This window comes from Candoia aspera, chromosome 5 (assembly GCF_035149785.1).
Source record: "Candoia aspera isolate rCanAsp1 chromosome 5, rCanAsp1.hap2, whole genome shotgun sequence".
NCBI classification, from domain to species: Eukaryota; Metazoa; Chordata; class Lepidosauria; order Squamata; family Boidae; genus Candoia; species Candoia aspera.
The window spans coordinates 63,855,613-63,876,860 of NC_086157.1; the positions used below are offsets into that span (position 1 = coordinate 63,855,613).

The 21,248-nt window shown below is 38.0% G+C and overlaps 1 protein-coding gene across 1 annotated transcript in view; it reads left to right on the forward strand.

Annotated features, from left to right (window-relative positions):
- Window positions 1-21,248, forward strand: part of TIAM1 (TIAM Rac1 associated GEF 1) — a 91,062-nt gene that overhangs the window by 48,381 nt on the left and 21,433 nt on the right. The window contains exons 9-13 of the mRNA XM_063305443.1: window positions 170-274; window positions 1,242-1,320; window positions 8,025-8,111; window positions 10,650-10,874; window positions 18,831-18,934. Coding sequence (XP_063161513.1) covers window positions 170-274; window positions 1,242-1,320; window positions 8,025-8,111; window positions 10,650-10,874; window positions 18,831-18,934 — 600 coding nt within the window. The remainder of the gene's footprint in view (window positions 1-169; window positions 275-1,241; window positions 1,321-8,024; window positions 8,112-10,649; window positions 10,875-18,830; window positions 18,935-21,248) is intronic.

Below are 21,248 nucleotides of genomic sequence, written 5' to 3' on the forward strand. Positions count from 1 at the left end.
TATGACCAGTTCTCTTCTAAGCATCAATAAAGTATTTTTCATGGGTTGTTTAGACAATAATTTTTAAAATTTCCTTTCAAGTAAAGCAGACTTTCCCCTCCATTAAGGGATACATTTCACTAAAAGAAAACGGTTACTGATACAGTTACTTATTTCTTTTCTCATTCAGGCACATCAGTTGGATTGCTCAGCTCACTATCTCCGTCTCAAGTTCCTTACAGGAAACCAAATGGAATGTTACATACCAAAGCCAGAAGAAGATATTTATGAATTGGTAATGTTCATTTGCTATAAATATCCTATTATTGTTTTAAATTAGAAGATAGACAAAAAAAGAATGCTATTACCATATCTTGTCTCTTTGGTAGTTATCTTTTAATATCAAGAACTCTAAATATAGAACAAGATAATCTGAGCTTGCATGAAGTGGAACAAAGGACTTTCAGTATACCTTTTTGTCTCATCCTTCAGAGAGTTTACAGAAGTATATAGATTGAGACTTTATAGCTGAGCTAAGATCACTAGTGAGTGTGGGATTTGAACTGAGGTCTCCTCGCTCATAATAGTAAGCAAATCTAAGCCCTTCAGATGTGTTGGGGCTATAATTCCCAGAATTCCCAACTAGGTCAACCCCTCTTGTTGGCCTAGGAATTTGGAGAAGTGTAATTCTAATATATGACATTAGATTAGGGAATATGTTCTATTAGGACATGCTGACATTACTGTTACTCTTATTCACTAATACCTTAGCTTATATTGAGAGAGGGAAGGAAAATGGCTCTATGAATAGGAGGAGAAAAGGAAATAGGTGTTGGTAGAAGGAAAAAGCTAAAGTGGACATTAAAGATGAAACAAACATATAACTTACAATAAGGAGCATAAATTAGAGTAGGAAGATATATTTCAAAATATTATTAAATTTACATTTTATAATTGCACAGTGTTCTGAAGTAATGTGAATGGGAAAGGCATATATACTGACCCCTAAAGGAAATGGTTGAGATTATGTGATAAAGAAGGAATGTTGTGTAAATTTAGTTTGAAGCTGAAAAGTACATGGAATGTGTCCACAAGGTCATCAGGAGTTTAGCTCAACATAGCCCAAGTGGAACTTTACCTGTGCTGTGATTCTTTAACTCTGTCTTCTCTCTACATTCAAAAAGGGATGCTGCATGAAAAATGGCAAGGAACAGTATAATTCTGTGTAACTAACTCTTTTTAAAAATGTGTTGGCTTTTCAGTTATACAAAGAAATTGAAATTTGTGAGAAAATTACACAGCAAATTCAGCTTGAAAAATCTGACACACTGGATAACTATGGTGAGTCTGGGATGTTTATGTTTATATACTTTGTATACCAAGTTTCCCCTTTCATACTTTAATATTCGCAATAGCAGATTTCTTCTATCTAGTGCCTTCCAGAGGTATTGATTTCTAGCCATGGCCTTCCCTACAGGTAATGGGAGTTGGGGAATTATGAAGTTAAAATCTTTAAAAGCTTTATTGAATGTAGTCTGTGGCCAGATCTGACAACGGTCATTCTTCGGTGGCTGTCAGCACCTGATCATTTGAGCATTCACACATACATAGTCAAGAAGCTGGATCTCTTTGAACTGTTTTAATGAAGCGTAATGAATGGTACAGAAGGCAAGCTGCGAATCAAGATTTCCTGCTCAAACCTAATTTAAAACTACATTCCCTTAGCTAGTCCCCTTTCCCACAAAGCATGTCACTCCCCCTCCCATCCAGATGGTATTCCTGTCGTATCTCAACCCCATGTCCTTGATGCGCTCCATAGCCATAATAAACCACTTTATACTCCAACTTCACACTTCCCTCCCATCTGGCAACATGAGAGAATGAAATGATGGGAGATGCCCTGATAAGGGTTTCTGTGAAACCTTTGATCGGGGGATCTGACAGGCTAGCTTTGATCTTCTGGATCTCTACCTGAATGTTAAACCTGCTCATAAAACATGGAGAGGGGCCCTGCTGAAAAATAAGCCACTTCTCAGAGGAGAAAGAAAGCAGCTTTTCACACTGAAGCTGCAGACGCTGCTTCACGAGAGAGTGGATGAAACTATGTACTGCTAAGTATGAAAACATCATCTTTCATGCTGAAACTTTCAGGAAATGTAACATTTCATATTTAGTTTTTTATTTGATATGTACTTACAACATCTTTTCAAAGCTGCCCTGTTGGTTTGGATGCAGTATATCTTCGAGTTTTTCCACTGTCTAAAAATAATTGTCTTTGGATTTAACAATAAATCCAGGCAAACCCCCACATTATTATATTGTGTTTCCAGTCTAGTTCAGTGAGCAAACACTTCACATCTGTAGCAGTTATCTGGAGTACTCTGATTTAATATTTAGCATTTTAAAATCCTTAAACTGCTTATTATACAGCTGTGGGACAAAACATTGAGATCTGGTATAAATCAGCAATGTTGGATCATTTGAAGGAAAAGGCTTATATGATGAATATTTATTGGCTGAATTTTGACACTGAGTTTGTATAGTAACATGCATATTGTTGAGAGATGCTTCTGTGTAGAATATATGTACCATCAGACACTTTCCCTTGTCATATGAAATAAACCCATCTGTAGCATTAGAAACGTATTTAAGTTGAGCATTAATAAATACATTTTGTACTGTTAGTAATATTAAATTCAGTGGTCTAAGGTTTATGCATAATTTTAAATAACGTTATAGAAATTAGAAACGTGGATTAAACTACTTTCTATGGGCAACTTCTTTTAAATTGATTCTTAAATAGAGGTAAATTTTCTATCAGTTTCTAGGTGAGAGTGCATAACCTTTCTGTGGATAGGAGCTACAGCTTTTTGTTTTTTTTCAGCAGTCAAGGGCTATGAAGGAAGTTGAGAGAGAAAAAGAAGTCAAAATACAAAATTATAAAACTTGAAGAGAAAAATATAAGCTAATTTCTGAAAATGAGAGTGCATCTATTATTCCAGAATATATAAATGCAGTGGGGCTGTGCAAAGCATTGCATTTTGCAACATTCAAGTGTGAAATTTCACAAAAAGCCCCACATTGAGTCTGAAACTGCTGCTTTGATTACAAAATGGGTTGTTTCAAGGATCTGAGAAGTGCTTCTTGTGGAGTCCTTGGTGCTCTCCGAGCCTTCTTTTTTTCTTGCAGACGTTTCATTGCCCTACTAGGCAACATCTTCAGTGCGAACAGGGAGTGGGCCTTGCTCTCTGCTTATATACTGTGGGTTGTCCAGTTTGTGTTGGTGGAGGTGTTGTTCTCTCCTTGGGATTGGGCTGTTGTTTGCTGCTTGGTTGATTGATTAATAGTTCCTTGATTAGGGTATATTGTGCTATTTGATTGTTCATCTGGTGTTAATCCTAGTGTTAATCTTTGCATATCTGGGCGTTGATTGCTGGTGAGGAGGTGTTCTGGTCTTTTGGCTTTTCTGTTGTCTCTTTTGAATGGTATGTAAAGTGCTTCTTGCTCATATTAGAGGTCATCCAAGCTCAAAATACTCAAAAGACTTCCAAAATGCTCCAAACTTGAAACAGCAGTTTTTAAACTTGATACAGCAGTTTCTTACTTAGGACATTTAATGAAATTGTGAGCTCGAAACATAATGTACACCCCTAAAGTGTATCATACAATATGGAGACCATTATATACTGGCAAATCTCCATATATCGAAATACAATATTAAATCACAGGTACAGCGTGTGAAGGCTTCTCTCAAATGCAGTAATATATCTTTATGTTAGCAAGTTTGTTAAGCCTCCTGGAAACTCAACACACCTATTTTGTTTTATTTCCACTACTAACTGGCAGAAAATCATACCCCTGTTATTTAGCATTTGTCACCAATTTCAGTAGCACAGAATTGGGGTTTGTGGAGAAAACACGAAGCTTGTAGACTGCATGAAGCCTGGAAGTTCTAGGCTGCCCATCTCTGTTTGAAAGGAATATTACAAAAAACCAGCAGGTTCTTTTCCATTGAAAGGGTAAAGCTGCTGCTATGTAGGTATATGCATTTATGTTTATTACATTGATGCTTTTCATAGAGTCATAAAATGATCAGGCCACTGAGTCCAACCCTTTGGTCATCCAAATTAAAGCATTCCCAACAGATTGTTGTTCAACCTTCCTTTAAACACAGTTAGTGAAGGGAAGCCCACCATCTCTCTTTGTAACTGATTTCACTCAAACTTTCAGGAACTTTTCAAACTTTTCCAAAACCTTTTCATACATTTTTTTTCAATCTGACTTCTTGTAACTTAAATTCACTATTCCTGTTCTGCACTCAGGTACATGAAGGAAGGTCTTGATCTTTTTCTGTGTGACATATTTTCAAGTATTTGAAAAGAGTATTATATTCCATCTTAGATAGCGTTTCTCAAGGCTAACCATACTCAGCTCCTTCAGTTGGTCTCTATAAGATCTCATATCTAGTCCCATCATCCCTGTTGCACTTCTCCGAGCCTGAACCAGTTGCTCTGAATCCCTCTTAAATTGTGGTGCCTGAAGTGGACACAGCACTTAAGATGGGAGCTGATCAAAGCAGAGTGAAATGGAATAACTGCTTCCCATGATTGGAAATGACACTTGATACAGCCAGAAATTGCCTCTGCTTCCTTTGTAGCTTCATCCCTAGAATAATGTCAACTATTATTCCAAGATCTTTTCACACGTACAGTCATCTAGCAGGTTATTCTCCATCCTTAAATTGTAATGGTTGCCTATTCTAAAAGTACAAGGTTTCACAGCAGCTCCCTCCCAAACAGAAATGCGCGTCAGCACCATGGCATGTGAAACGTTACGATGTATAAACTACATTGAAACAGTGAACATGACATAAATGTCATATGGCAGCTCTAAACCGTATTTTCAAATGCTAAGAAGAACATTCTTCATTCTAGTTGACCATTCTTTGGAAGTTCCTTAAGAAAGAGGTATTATCAATTCATGTATCATTCAAGGATTCTAGGGTAAAACTTAATATGGATGTTTAAGCGCCTTAAAGCTTTCCTTTGGACCATTAACCATTTATCCTCTCAGTTACTATCAAGATTCTTTATAGCTGCAAACGGTTTTCAGAGTTAGGGCTACTGACCTCAAGCTATATTTTTCATCAATACCATATGGTCCTGAGAAATCCCACTTGTTTATGTACAAAGTCAGCTCCAAAACAATCTTTCCTTGATTTTTGTCATGGCTTGGTGCACATTTAGGCATAATTTAGATGTTCAGAGAACTTTCCAGTTTCACCTTGACTGTACATCCATAATTAGAAAAATGGAAATTTTGTTTGTGTTGCATCGTAATGTTTTCTTGAGGTGAAAGATTTCTCCCTCTACATAGTCTGGCTGAAAGAATTAATAGTCTCATTCAGCAATCCAAGGAAAACCCCCTCCTGTATATGACCACTGTTGTAGCCTTAGAAGTAATGATTCTATCAATGAAATTTTTAATAAAGCAATTACTTGAGTTTTCTGCACACTTTTGTGAAGCACCAGATGGTCAGTGGAGACCACTGAATTTTGACCTTAAATATTTCATAAATGGTATTGGTGGAAGAAAGAAGGCAAAGGTGGACTTAAAGATGAGAAGAAAATTAGGATCCAATTTTTTTTCCCTAGAACTAAAAAATTCTGCTAAAAGATTCTTTTTCCTATCAGTACAAGCATATGTCACCTGTTCAAAATTCATTCTGATTTTTTAAAATTCAGAAATGCAAATCAACAAGTGAGATGTTCTTATGGAATTTAGCTGTTCCATTTCTGCTTCTTATCCCTCCTCTTTATTTTAAAATGATGAATAAAATGTATTTCCATCCATACAATTACTTTGAAAACAGAAAATAAGTTTGTGTCACACCTGCTTCCTCATAGTTGACAGCAAAATCTGCATTAAATTTATTTCCCTCTTGAGGATCATTAGTATTTTATTTAATAAACAAAAATACAAACTACTGATGACATACCCAAATTTATTTATTTATACATAGAAATATATATTTATATTCTGCATTCTTAGCAGTGGGTGAGAAAAACAAATGCAGATACCCAATAAGATGCATGTTTCAATTCAATATTTTTCCTTTCCAGTATTTATTTGAATATTTATAATAATATAAAATTGTGCAGTAATTTGTAATTTAGCAAATAAAAGGCTTTTTAAAATTTAAAATGACTATTTTATAAAGAAAAATAAAAAAAGGGAATTTCATTAAATTGGCAATAAGCAATTTAAAATGTAAAATGTGCTATTCCAGCCCTCTGATATCACCTGGTGGGTGGATCTGGTTCTGCCTAGAATTGCTCCATGGCCCAGGAATGGCACTGTGTTGCAACAAAAGCTTGCACTCCGCCTACTGAAAGTTTGGTGACAAAAAGCTACTTGTGGTTTAGAAAGCTCTAAAATGGAGTTGCAGAAGAGAGATTGGAATGAGTAGATCTCAGGACAGGCCTAATTTAGGTTATATTTCTTTGGAGTAATATTTTCTAGCCAATTCCTTCCTTTGCCTTCAGTGACAGACACATACTGTCCTGGCCAGTATCGGCCAGAAAAATTTAACATGCAGTGGGAGAGACACCACTCCTCTACAAACTACTTAGAAATCTTCTGACTGCTAGTTGGTGTTGGTGGGAATGTTCTGCTAGTCTTCTGCCTCTCTGTCCTACATAGTGGCTGTTACAGTCTTTGCATTGTATGCTGTAGATGACTCCTGATTTTCATTATTGGGCTACTGGGTCTTTTGGTTTGCTTAAGATCTTTTGGAGGGCTTTAGTTGGTTGTGTGCTACAGTGATGCCATGTAATTGTAGTTTGTTGGTTGTTTCTGAGATATTTTTGATGCATGGTAGTGTTATCCTTTTCATAGGTTGTACTGGTTGTGCTGAAGCAGATTATGTAGTCAGGCATTTTTTGATAAAGTTGCATGGGTGTCTATTTTTTGTTGGAAGATGTTGTATAGGTGGTCTGTTTCCTTTTTCTGGCATTCTAGGTTGCTGCAGTATGTTTGTACTCATCTGAAAAATGTTCTTACACAGCTTCTCTTGTGAGAGGTTGGGTTGTTGCTTTGTAGTAGAGCACTCAGTTGTTGTGCATTGTTTTCTGATAAACCTGGGTTTCTAGTTTGCCATCATTTCCTTTGCTGATGAGGCTATCCAGGAAGGGTAGTATGTTGTTTTTCTTCTTGCCTGTGAATGTTATTCCTTTGAAGATATTGTTGATTGTCTCATGTGTCATTTCTAGTTGTTCCTTTTGTATTATGATGAAGGTGTCATCTACACACTGGATCCATACTTTTGATTGTATGTCTGGGAGTATTATAGCTTCTAGATATTACATCACGGTCTCAGCTATGAATCCTGAGAGTGGTGATCCCATGGGTGATCCCATTTTAGTATCTGTTTTTCCACTGTATACTATAAATATTTTTATAACCAAATCTCCAAACTAGCATCCAATCCAGTAAAGTTGTTTTTCTCTTAAACATACTGCTGATTTTCATGGTGACTGTCAGATTTTAAAGTTGAATTTTAAAAACCAAAGGCAAACTGTTAGCTAGTAAGACCAATTTGCATGTTATTGTTTCCCAGATTCTACATAAACTTGAATGATTTATGATTAATCAAGAAAAATACAATATCAGAATCCTATTTTAAAGCATTCATTATACAGTAGCATACACATATGATTGCGAGTGCATGTGCTACTTAATATATCTAATTTTTCCGAGTTTTCCCAAAACTTATGTGGTTTGTGTGTGTGCAAAAATCTGAAGAACAGAACCGTAACATTTGGCCATAAGCAAAAACATTACTGTTGGGAGAAGAAGTGTTATAATTTGAAGAAGTGGTTGTATAACCAATGTCATTACTTGAGTAAGGTGGATCCCCCCCCTTTTTTTTGGGTGGAATCAGCAAAGAAAAACAGTTTGCTGGCTGAAAACCAAATACTTCATTTTAAATACTATTGTTTACAAAATTAAAACAAAGTATCTTTATTTTGTTTATATTTTAACAGGTTTTTCTCTGTCCTCTATGGAAGAAGAAGGGATTCGTCATCTCCATGTTAACAGTGTCAAAGATACAGGTCTGGCTTTTAAAAAAGGTATGATGCTAGAACTTGCATCATATTTTCTTCTCTAAAATATCTTCAGAATCCAAGGGTTTCCCCCCCTTCTATTATTCAAGAGTAGATCATCTCTTGTACCATGTAAAAATAATTTCTGAATTGCTGTAAGATGCTGCAATTTCTTCAAAATTATTTATCTATTCATTATCTTTTAGATATTATATATAATGTGTTAACAGATTACTGTATACCTTCTTTTTACCATTGAAAATTCATGATTTTAAATTTAGTGTATCTTTATATATTTCTCCTAATTTAAAAGGTAACAAAGTTGCCCTAACTGTAAGAATGCAAGAATCCCAGATGAGAGCTCACGAGAATATGTGTGGGTGTAAAATGTTCCCTTTTAGTTGGTGGTTTAATAACTAGTCGGCTAAAGAATTCCGACTGGCGGGGTTGAGGAGGAGAGCCTTTTCTGCCATTGCCCCTGCCCTGTGGAACATCTTGCCCCTGAGGTGAGGTTGGTCCCCACTCTTCTGGCCTTCAGGAAGAGTGTCAAGACCTGGCTCTGCCAACTAGCTTGGGGATCCAAGAGTGATAGGCAGCCCTGGGGGTGGTTGATGACTTAAAGAGGCTCTCTCTGCTTTTTAGTTTTCCTCTGTTATCTTCTTCTATCTTTTGTAATTTTTGTATTTTTATAATGGTTTTTTAAATAACTTTTTATTTGTAAGCTGTCCAGAGTCACTTTTATAGTGAGATGGGCAGTGTATAAATTTAATAAATTATTAATAAATAAATAAATAAATAAATAATATAGGGGCAGGAATATCTTAAAAACAAGAGAGCAAGAAATTTGAAATGTTGATAGCAATATACCATTTTTATGAAAGAGATTTAAATATCAAAAGTCCATCCTAAAGACATGTGTAAAAGGAACTATATAATCCCTATTCTAAAGGAATCTACCTTTTAATGTCTTGGCAGTTTGTTTTCTAAGAACATTATGTATTGAATTGGATCCAGACTTAGTTATGCTTAGAGTTAGATCCACTGCAATAACATTTAGTTAGGCATGACTAAATTGTTCCAGATCTGATGATCTATTCGAACTGTCCTGGCATAACTACAGAACCAGATGGAGTAGACATTTGGTTTATATATTAGTAGTAATACGTCAAGTGAAGTTTGAGTGTGAACAAGTCAAGGAATTTTGTAAAACTTGGATAGTGTAGAAGAAGGATGGAGTATTTCTCACTAGCAGATATGTATCTTAAACAAAATATATGGAACAATTAAAGAATTAAGCCTGGCACAGCCTGATGTTCCTGTAACCTGATTCCTGCTGGCTATTGACTGATTGTTAAAGAACCTCCAACACTCTGAAACATTTAAAGAATAACCTCTGGGAGCTGGAGAAGAGGTTTCATCCTCAAAATCTGAGTCAAGGTTGAAGATAGGACCAAGCATGAGAAGGCATGGAGGGGTATTGAGGGCTCCTTCAAATGAACTTTCTGTGGTTCATTGAATTCTGAGTTATGTACATGAAGTTGCTGAGTTTCTGGCCAAATGCTAGGATATAAAACCATGCAAAATCTCTATCCAGCCCTTGGTAATTTAATATTTCTGGAGTGAGGAACGAAGGGTTTATGGTTGCAGGCAGTTATAATAAATTTAACAACAACAACAATAAAACAGGAAGCCACAGTCCATCAGAACATGGTGAAACAGACAGGCTCCAGATTTAAAAAGGAGTGCAACAAGGCGGCATACTCTCCCCTTATTTATTCAACCTATATGTGGAATATATATGAAGAGAAGCTGGATTGGAAGAAGAAGAGTGTGGTGTTAAATTGGAGGAAGAAACATCAATAAACAGTGCTTTGTTGATGGCACTATGATAACTGAAAATGCAAAGGATCTGCAAGCTCTAGTAATAAAAGTCAAGGACCACAGTGAAAAAAAAGAGACTAAAATTAAATATAAAGAAGACCAAGCTAATTGCAAGAGGTAGAACAATCAGCCTTAGAACTGATAAGGTAGATACTGAAGTGGTGGACAGCTTCTGCCTTTTAGGATCAACCATCAACAGTAAAAGAACACACAGTCAAGAAACACACCATAGACTAGCACTTGGTAGAACAGCCATGAAGCCCTTGGGTAAGTTATTTAGATGCTGGAATGTGTCTATATTAACAAAGATCAGAATTGTGCAAGCAATGGTGTTCCCTGTGACACTCTATGGATGCAACAGTGGGACTTTGAAGAAGCAGGATGGAAAGAGTATTAATGCTTTTGAACTCTGGTGTTAGAGAAGATTTCTGAGAATATCATGGATAGCCAAGAAGGCAAACAAATGGATCATTGAACAAATCAACCCAATGTTCTCACTCGAGGCACAAATGACCCGGCTCAAATTATCCTACTTTTATAAAGACCTAGCTCTCTGGAGAAGGCTCTAATGTACAGAAAATAAAAGGATTTATTCTTTTGTGTCTAGGGCTTAGGGAAATTAAAAATCCTAAACATGGACACCACTTACATGTTCAGTCTTAATATGTTGCTTTCCCTTTCCAGGTCTGAAAGCAGGTGATGAAATTGTTGAAATTAATAAGAAGGCTGCTGAAGACCTGAACTCAGCCATGCTGAGAGATGTTCTTGTTCAGCCTTCTCTGTGCCTTATCGTACGGACCTATCCCGAGAGAGAGGCAGGGCAGAATCGAATACACTTACCACCTCGGCGCACAGACAGCTCTTTTGACTTAACTGACAGTCCACTGAAATCTGTATGCAGCACCCAAGGTACTCATGTTTATTGGCATGTGGTAAGCTTACATTAGGATCTCTCTGTACTCAAGCATGCTATATGTAACCACTTAAGAGTAGTTTACAGGACTTTGCAGAGACAAATTCCAAAACTGTGGTAGCTGTACTTGTTGTTTCATGTAAAAACACGTGCTAGGTATCAGTATTGCTTAGTAGTTCAAAACCAGATATCCAGAGTTGAAAGGAAGTACAGTGATTCATCATATATGATATTGGCAGTTTCAAGGCAATCAGTCATAGTGCTGGATTAAATAGAGCAGTGACTTGCTATTTATATGCTGGACTACAGAGAACAGCACCCCCATGTTAAGAACAGATTCAAACTTTGAAGATATGTATTCTTCATGGCTGTAGAAATTCACAGTTGGATAGCGAAGAGTATACCAAAGAATATCTGCGGGGAATTTTATTTCTGCATACACACATACTTGCCCAGTTTAGTGCAATTAAAGAACTTGTTGCGTGTAAATATAAATTATATGGACTGGCTAAAAAGTCATTTAATTATACAAAATATAAATCTCACTATAAAAATGTGGAGCACATATGTAAGACAAGTATGAAAAGAAAATGCTTGTGGCTTTTGAAAAGAGAGGTGGCTATATTTATGAAATAAAATTCAGGACCCGACTCCAGACAGTGGCCTCACCCCGGACCTAATTTTCTTGTCGGAGCAGTGGCAAGGTGATCTGAGGGGAGAATTACATCTTCCCCTTTGTCATGGTCAGATCATGCCCTGGTGGCCTTGAGATTCTCTTGTGCCGCCCCCCTCTGCAGGGAGGCAGGATCCATTCGATTGGTCTGCCCCCGGCGACTGATGGAGCTGGCTGGGTTTCAGAGGGAGCTGAGGGTTATACCCGAGTCTCTCCTGCATGGTCCAGTGGAGGCCCTGGCTGCTGCCTGGAATAGGGAGGCAGCCGGAGCATTGGACAGGATTGCACCTGTGTGGTCTCTCTTGCCCGCCCAAACCTGGCGCTCCCCATGGTTTATGGAGGAGCTGAGGGTTTTGAAGAGGGTTAAGAGACGCCTAGAGCGCCTCTGGAGGAAGACAAGAACCAAACCCGACCAAACACAAGCTAGAGCCGCAATTAAGGCCTACCTCGTGGCGATTAGAGTTGCGAAGTGCCAGTACTTCTCTGCTCTTACTACGTCCTCAGAATGCCACCCGGCGGCCCTGTTTAAGATTACCCGATCCCTTCTGGGGAAAGGGGAGTCAGAAATCCATCTACAGGGCTGTGCTGAGGAATTTTCAGGGGACCTGCAGGATAAAATCGCTCAGATCTGGACCGAGTTGGACTCCGAGTGCAAGACAGAGTCAGAGGAGATACCCAGGGAACGTACTTACCAGGTTATCTGGGACCGGTTCGATCCTGTTGAACCCGAGGAAGTGGACAGGATCCTCTGGACTGTAAATGCTACCACTTGCCAAGTAGACCCATGGTGAAAGCAGCTCGGGAGGTGACATGTGGCTGGGTCCAGGTGATGGTAAATACATCCTTGAGAGAGGGGTGTTCCCAGCAGCCTTTGAGGCGCTAGTGCACCCCCTCCTCAAGAAACCATCGCTGGACCCTACTATACTGGACAATTTTCGCCCAGTTTCCCACCTCCCCTTTTTGGGGAAGGTGGTTGAGAAAGTGGTGGCATTGCAGCTCCAGAGGATTCTGGATGAAACGGATTATCTAGACCCCTTTCAGTCAGGTTTCAGGCCCGGTTATGGGATGGAAATGGCATTGGTCGCACTTATGGATGACCTCTGGCAGGAGTGGGATGGAGGCAGTGCATCCATCCTTGCTCTTCTTGACCTCTCAGAGGCTTTTGATACCATCAACCATGATATCCTTCTGGACCGACTTAGGGAGTTGGGGGTGGGCGGCATGGTTCTGTGCTGGTTCACCTCCTTCCTCCAGGGTCGGTCCCAGTCGGTGTTGATAGGGAGTGAGAGATCTGGCCCATGGCCCCTACTTTGTGGGGTGCCGAAGGGTTTGGTACTCTCTCCGCTCCTTTTTAACATCTACAAGAAACCACTGGGTGAGATCATCCGTCACTACGGGGTGAGGTATCATCAATATGCAGATGATACCCAATTATACATCTCCATTCTGGGTGAAGTAAGTGATGCCATGGACACCCTTTCCGAGTGCCTGGGAGCTGTGTGGGCCTGGATGGGGGACAACAGGTTGCGGCTGAACCTGGGGAAGACGGAGTGGCTGTGGATTAATGGCTCCTCGATTTCTGGGAAATTGTCATCTTTAGTTCTGGATGGGGTTGCACTGCCCCAGACAGACCCAGTGCGTAACTTGGGGGTCCTCCTGGACTCACGGCTCCTGCTCAAAGAGCAGGTAGCAGCCGTGGCTAGGAGAGCCTTTGTGCAACTTCGTGTTGTGCACCAATTACGCCCCTTCCTGGAGCGAGAGGCCCTTCGAACGGTCACTCATGCCCTGGTTATCACCCATACAGACTACTGCAATGTGCTCTACATGGGGCTACCCTTGAAGAGTATCCGGAAGCTACAGCTGGTGCAAAATGCAGCCGCGTGGGTGATCTTGGGTTTCCCAAGATTAGCACATGTCACCCCTTTGCTCCGTGAGCTGCATTGGTTGCCAGTATGCTTCCGGGTCCAATTCAAGGTGTTGGTTATTACCTTTAAAGCCCTACATGGCATGGGTCCAGGTTACCTAAGGGACCGTCTCCTCCCCATCATATCAACCCATCCCTCCCAGTCATGCAGAGAGGGCATGCTACGGACCCTGTCTGTAAGAGAATTCCATCTGGCGGGGTCCAGGAAGCGGGCCTTCTTTGCAACAGCCCCTGCCCTTTGGAATATCCTTCTCCCGGAAGTGAGATTGGCTCCCTCTCTCTTGGACTTTAGGAAACAACTAAAGACCTGGTTTTGTTATCATGCCTGGGGCGGGAGAGAGAATAGTCATTCCTGGGGATGGTTAGTTTCTTAGAAGGACCCTGCTCTGCTTGCAAATCACAGAGAACTTCCAGGCATTGGGGTTTTTATCATATTTATTTTATTATGTATTATAGTATTTCACAGTTGTATATTTTTCTTATTTATTTTTTATTGTAAACTGCCCAGGGTCCCTTTTGGGAGATGGGCGGTGATAAATTTGATTAATAAATAAAATAAAATAAATATATGTGGATGTGTATAACTGTCTCCTGGCTGGCTGGCAGCACCGATCCGGGCTTGAAAAACTATGCAGGTCTCACCTGGTTTGTATTTGGATTGGGATTACAGGAAATCCCTGTCATTAGGTTAGCCCAGTGTTTCTCCACCGTAGCAACTTTAACCTCAGTGCTGGCTGGGGAATTCTGGGAGTTGAAGTCCAGACGTTTTAAAGTTGCTGAGGTTGAGAATCACTGAGTTAGCCTGAGAAGTTAAGAAAAAAAAAATCAGGAAGACAGCAAAGGCAATTCACTTCTACGCTGTTGCCAGAAAAAACTACATGGATATGGAAGTCCCTAAGAGTGAGGCTTGACTTGAGGACATTTTACCTTTTATGCAGTTACTTTTATTATATATCATAGGCATGTTCTAAGGAAACTTGACAAAAATATAGAAAAGAAATTTAGGAAACTGCAGTTAGGGCATCCGTGTCTGTCTCTCTCATGCATACACATATACCAAGTAAAACATACTTACATAGAAATATATTTGGCCACAAGATGTCAGTAGTGACCTATATGAAAATTCATTCACTGTAGGAATTATTTAAGAATAACACTAAGTACACTTTGACAGTAACAAAACAAAGATTAAAAAGGGGTTATTTGCAATGCAGTGAAAATAGGCCTTCAAGTGCATTGAATGCACATTTTATGCAATTTGGGAGGCAAGCCCCTTTGTGTTCACAGAATATAGATTGTGTGGGTCTTTTTCCAGTATTCAGCAGTAAAAGAGTATAAAAATGAATGGTAAGCTAGCTTTAGAACACATTTTTAGAGTTTTATAATTTCTGTACTATATATGTCTACTCAGAGTCATTAAAGGAAGAAGGGAACAGGAGTTTGGATTTGCCACATAAGGTATGATGTAGATTGACCGCAGCAAATGTTGGACATGACTAAACGGGAACCTTTACCTACATACCTGCCTACCTATATATAGTATCCTTCCTTTATTATTTTTATAAATAACTCAAGGCAGCGAACATTCCTAATACTCCTTCCTCCTTCTATTTTCCCCACAATAACAACCCTGTGAGGTGAGTTGGGCTGAGTGTGACTGGCCCAAGGTCACCCAGCTGGGTTTCATGCCTAAGGCAGGATGAGAACTCTCAGTCTCCTGGTTTCTAGCCCATTGCCTTAACCACTAGACCAAACTGGCTCTATTAGTCACAATTATATTATATCTATTATATCTATATATCTATATATTAGTCACAGATTATAGAATATTCTCCATGCCTTCACTGAACATACCCCCTGTCAGGGGGAAAAATACAGTAATGATATTATCATACTTTTCAATAGTGTACTTGGGTATTTCTATGCCTTGTATGTTTGCAAGCAACAGGGGCCATCCAGAAATAAGGACTGATATATACGTGTATATAAGTTTGAGTGTGTGTGTATGAATACGCATGCATGCATGCATGCATTCATTCATTCTAGGAGCCATTCAACATACAGGTCATAGTGATAAGAATATCCAACTGTAACTCATATTATTATTTAGAGATGGAATATTTGGTTTATATTTAATGTCAAAGATAGCCATAGGCTGTTGTTCACTTCTAGCTCTGCTAACATCCTGTGTTTCTTCATTGTTTTTCCTGAGTAACAATCATCTTCAGTTAGAGAAGGCAAGGAGATACCTGAAAAATCAGGTCATCCAAATTGCACCAATATAATAATTGAGCTGAAGTCATCTAAACCTTCAAATTTTGAATTTGCAAACTCAGGAAAAAAGCAAAGGAGGGTGGAAAAAAGGGAAATTAGAACAGGGATAGAGGGAATTGGTGTTTGAATCTTGGCAGCAGCTATATCCTGGAGCTTAGTACTGGACCTGGAGAGGAAGGTTTAATTTAGTCCGAAACTGCACCAACATCTGAATGTCATACTGAAGCCTCATTCCAACAGGCAGCAGATTTCCTAAAAATACTGTAAAAGTAGATAGGAAAAATAAGCTAAATTAAATACTACTAACATTAATTGTTTTTATTTTTATTAAATGGTTAATTAAGAGTATGCAGCACATACATACTCTTCTAGTTATCTCCATCCCCTGTTAATTCAGTTAATTCTAAGTCTGAAATAAATTAAGTATATAAACTTCTCTGTATGCAAAAGTTCTCACTTGTGGGTTCACATGGCAAGGAGGTATCACATGCAAAGGTGGTGACAATGGCACAGGGATTTCTTGTTGATGGGCAAAAAAATCTGAAGGGATAATTGGTCCCTGACCTTTGATTGACTGCAAGTTGCATACCTTTGCCACATAGCAATAAAGTGCTTAGATTCAGAACTGTCTGGTAACATGGATTCTGAATGCACTTGTACTATATAACACCCAAAGGAGACATTTCAAGTGTATGGACAACAATGGTAATTTTAAAAAAATCAAAATTCAAAAGTGAATGGCACTTACTAGCTCAGCATCAGAGTCCACTAGTAATGCCTTTGGTGAAGCAAAATGATTGTCAAACAGACTTATTGTTAAGGCCAAAAGGACAGTCAGTCCTGTGACTAGAGAACACACAGCATCATGGGCAGGTGATTCAGTAAGCCAAACTTTTCCTATCACTTGTTCTTTTGTTATTTCCTCTTCCTTTACCATATTTTTGAAGTAGTAGAAATAATAAATCTGGTAATATATGTGTTTTTAGAGAGGATCTTCCACACTGAAAGAGCTTTTCTATTGAAGCCCCTTGCCTTGCCTCATCTGACAGGATAAATTGGAGAAAGCGTCAGCGAAATGACCTTGGGCAGGAGGAACCCCTTCAAGTAACCTGGCTGCAAACCTTCAAGGCTTGGAAAGTTAAAAACATCTTGAATGGACTCTGAAATGGACTAGCAGCCACTGTAGAGCAGTGGTGTAGAATGACCATATTGGTCCCTTAACAATCTCACTGCCTTATTTGGGCTACCTGAAATTTAATTTAGATGTGGGAGTGTTTTGACTGTACTTGTTTAAAGTTTTTTTAAAGGTATATCTATATATACACACACATATACAAACATTCAGTACATACTTTAAAGAAGAAAATATATATTAAAAATTAAAATTATATACTTTTTTTCAGTTTCAACATTATGATTCAATTTTAAACACTGAATTAAACATAGACCATATTGTCCAGTCTTGCCTCTCCTTCAGTTCAAAACTAATTTGAAGGGTGAGAGTTGCAAATTTTGTTAAGCAAAATTTGGAGTCTGGAATATACACATTCTTCCATGAGTACATAAACTCCTTTTGTGCAATAATCCAAGCTTGATATAGCCTAAGTTCTTTGATTTGGGGGATGTAGTTTAACAAAACATTTGCATTTTAACCCTCAATTGCTTTCCAAGAACCTGGTTCACCATACTAATAATAGCTAATATAAAGAGTCTTCTCTAACTGAAATTTTGTAGCCCAGATCTGATAGCTCTAACACAATCTAACTTATTCGGTTTATACTACCACAGACAATATTTTTATTTTATGAAAAGAAACTCATGAGGCTTGAATCTATAATTAATTATAGAGAGTAAACATTAAGAGACCTGTATTTGCCATCCTCATTTGCTGCTACAGTAACCTAATCTTCCATCCGTCAATTTTCCTTACCCAGTCCTCGTTCCTTTAATATAATGCAAAGATAATGTATTTTTTTAATGGCCAAGCAGTAAAATTCATAGTCTGAAGTCTTGTAAATATATTATGCCATAGCGTGCCATGAACAGATAAATAAAAATGAACAATGAACACAGAATAGATATGACAGAAATGGGGCAAGCATTCCACTACAGTTTGATAGAAATTGTATGAATAGCTTGTATTACTAAGTAATAGCATTATTCCTTGCTAGTAGGTAAATGAAGTAAAGAATGTGCGTTTTTAAGAACGGAAGGCACTACTGGATGTTCTTTATAACTCAAGATTAAAAATAGTTCTCTTTGGGGGAATAATGTCTCTACTGCAGGAAGCAGATTATGGTATACTTTTTGTGTAACAGGAAAGAATGCCCGAATAGTTATAAAAAGTGTTAGGTTCATTAGCATCAGCTAAGGAAGTCAATGTTGACTTGGCTTAAAGTCACTTCTCCACAGGACATCAAATGAAGTTATTCCAACTAGGATATATGACATTATTTTAACTATTTCTGTAGATGCTTTAAACATTTTTTTTTAAAAGGGGGGCACTGTTAGTTGAATGCTGAATATTTGGATGTCTTAGGATTGGAATGCTATAAAAAGATGAAATAGAATATCCGACAGAGTAAAAATGCATCTCTGCCCAGATCTACTTATATATCCTTACTTTGTTCTACTTTTAAAAGTATTCCAGTTTTATGATACTCATAATAGGCAACATGGTCTAATAATACAGATATAATGTCAGTAGTGGTTCTATGATAAGTAGATACAGTTTTTTTCAGTTGAGTTCTCAGGAGTCAATAAACCAGTCTTATCATACATTCCAGCATGTTTGATCCCTAGGATTTGTTTTTCTATATAAATGAAAAGAAATTATACCAAATATCCAGTTTTGTAAGGTAAAATACCTGGCACATTTTATTCTGATTCGACCCTATCCTGATACATATGATGGTGTGATCCAGGAACAAAAGTCCATTCTTTTTTGGAGTCTTGCAGATATTAGAGAAGATAAAAGGAGATTTATTATTATTTCTTTTCTCGTAACATGTTTGTGTTTTCTGGGTTGGTACTGAAATGTGAATAATCCCATTCTGTCACCCTTGTTTTGCATCCTGGCAGGTCACCTGCTCAGCAGCAATCAAGACAAGTGTGCTGAGACAACTCTAGAAGAGACAGATGTGAACATCTTGGAATCCTCTGATGAGAGTGATAAAACAAGCAAGGTGCGAAACTTTCATTTTCACATTGTAAATAACAAAATCTCTGCTGGCTCAGATTTGTAACGCCTTGCCTTGCTTCCAGGAGAATATCGTCCTCGTTTTTTTAAGATGTTTACAAATGATATGAAATGAAACCAATTAGTGCCTCGGTTACAACTCATTATCACCTGCTAAATGCAAAGTTTCTGTCTGCCTATAATAAATGCAAGAGCTATGGAGTCCTGGTAATTATCTTGAGTTTCAAATATTAATAATGATATTGCTCCTTTTTAGCATGTCACTGCCTCATTGAATGGCATAATTTTACACACATATGTACGTATGCCTCCATTTTTAATATATGACCTATATAAGTTTGTGTGTGTGTGTGTATTTGTTAACTTGTACCAGTTTTCATGGAAACAACCTAATTGGGAAGTTATTTCAAGGCAATCTACCTTTGACTGAAGCAGAACACAGCAATTATATTAAACTGACTGAACAAATGGATTGCTAATTGCTGTCCATTAGCATATGAGCTTGCCAGTTTAATTTTCTTTTGTAGTAGCTTACTGTGAAGTTTATTATCTGGAAATTCTTCTAGAGGTGCATGTGTCTGAAATGTAACTTTAAAAAGACAGGCACCCTGAATAATATGTGAGAGGTATTTTTCATCTGAACCTCACTAATCCAGCTTTCATAGAATATTTTGCTGTGTTCAAGCATTTGTCTAATACATGGGGAGGGATGGGGGCATGCAAAAAACCCTCATCCCACTTCTGCCTAATCTCCAACATGTTCAGTGGCAGGAGAAGGTTCAGTCTGAAGGACAACTGGATTGGCACTAGCCTATGCATGGCTATAGCTACTTCAGTTCCAGATCATAGAGTTTACTCTTACTTATATGAACTTGAATATGGTTCTCCTTTAGCCCTCCAGTTGCATTTGTGGACATATGAAGAGAGGTGGAGTCAGGAGTCAGTGCATGCTCTCTGTCCACTTCATATTCTCCAAAAAAATGCCTCCAAATAATGATCTGGTAATCAGAAACAAATGAATTAAGGCAAGAAGTTCCTAGCTCCCTGAATCTTTTTAGTTTTTATATTTTGTGTTCATTTTCTGTCACCTGTTACTTACAGTTCTTTGGCGTTAGAGTAGTATAGCAATAGTGTTATTGCATTGTTGCTATTGTGATAATTACACAAATACCATCATTCGGATTAATACTGTAGTGGTATGATGATGATGATGATACAAATGCCACACCTGGTGTTGGATTTTTATTAGGAATGTTGTTATTAATATTGAATTTTCAGCAAGACTAAAGCTTATTTTGTTTAAATGCCATTTAAATAAAATAAACTTCAGTAATTTAATTTAATTTAATTTAAATGTGACATTTTTTTCCACTGGCCTTTTCCTTTGGGAAAGCAGCTCTGCCTGCTTTGGGAACATAGCCCTCAATCTATACAACCCTGATGTGTGGAAGTGATACAACCCTGAGTAGCTTTCTGCAATATTCATTCCTTACATAAACATCATTCTTCTGAAGGGAATGCCTTGTATCGTACATGTATGCTGCCATGTGGGATAAACACATTAATGCATATTAATATAAGGCAGGAAAATATATTTGCTGATATGACACAGCATGAACAAATGGTAACAAAGATAAATCCACTGGTATATGTAATGTATTCCTGTGAGACAGATGGAGTATCTTCTTGAAAACACAATAATGTAATGAATTTACCTTGTGAGAGTTGGGTCTGACCTGTGAACTAATGCACTAACCGTGTTGCCATTGAATCTTAGAGGAAAGGAAGGAAAGTGCACTTGGCCTCTGATTTCCTTACTCTTTGACATATAAGCCTGTAGCCGTTCCTTGATAGCTAGTATTAGACAGTGGAAGTGAGCTAGCAGAAGGCAAACTCAAGCTTGAAGCAGCTGCAGCACTCATTCTAGCTGCTAAAGCTCAAATACTGAGCTCATATGTCATGCAAAAGATGGTGAGTTTGTCCTTGGTTTTATGGAAAACCCATTGTAGGTAAGTGATGCTGAGTTTTAAGTTTAAAAGAGAAGAAGAGAAATAGTAACTTTTCATAATGCATGTCTGTGTTGGATTAGTGTGAGGCTGGGCAGTATACCATTGTTTCTTCTGTTACTTACTTTTAGAGTAATGTATGAATTGGAACATATTTCTAAATTATCTAGTGCTATTGTGCTTTTTAAAGATTCCTATATTTCACAGAGATTGCTTGGAGTGTATCTCATGTGACTAGTTTCTTCTGAGTTTTTCTTATGTAAGGTATCATTTCAAGCTCCATAAATAGCAAAT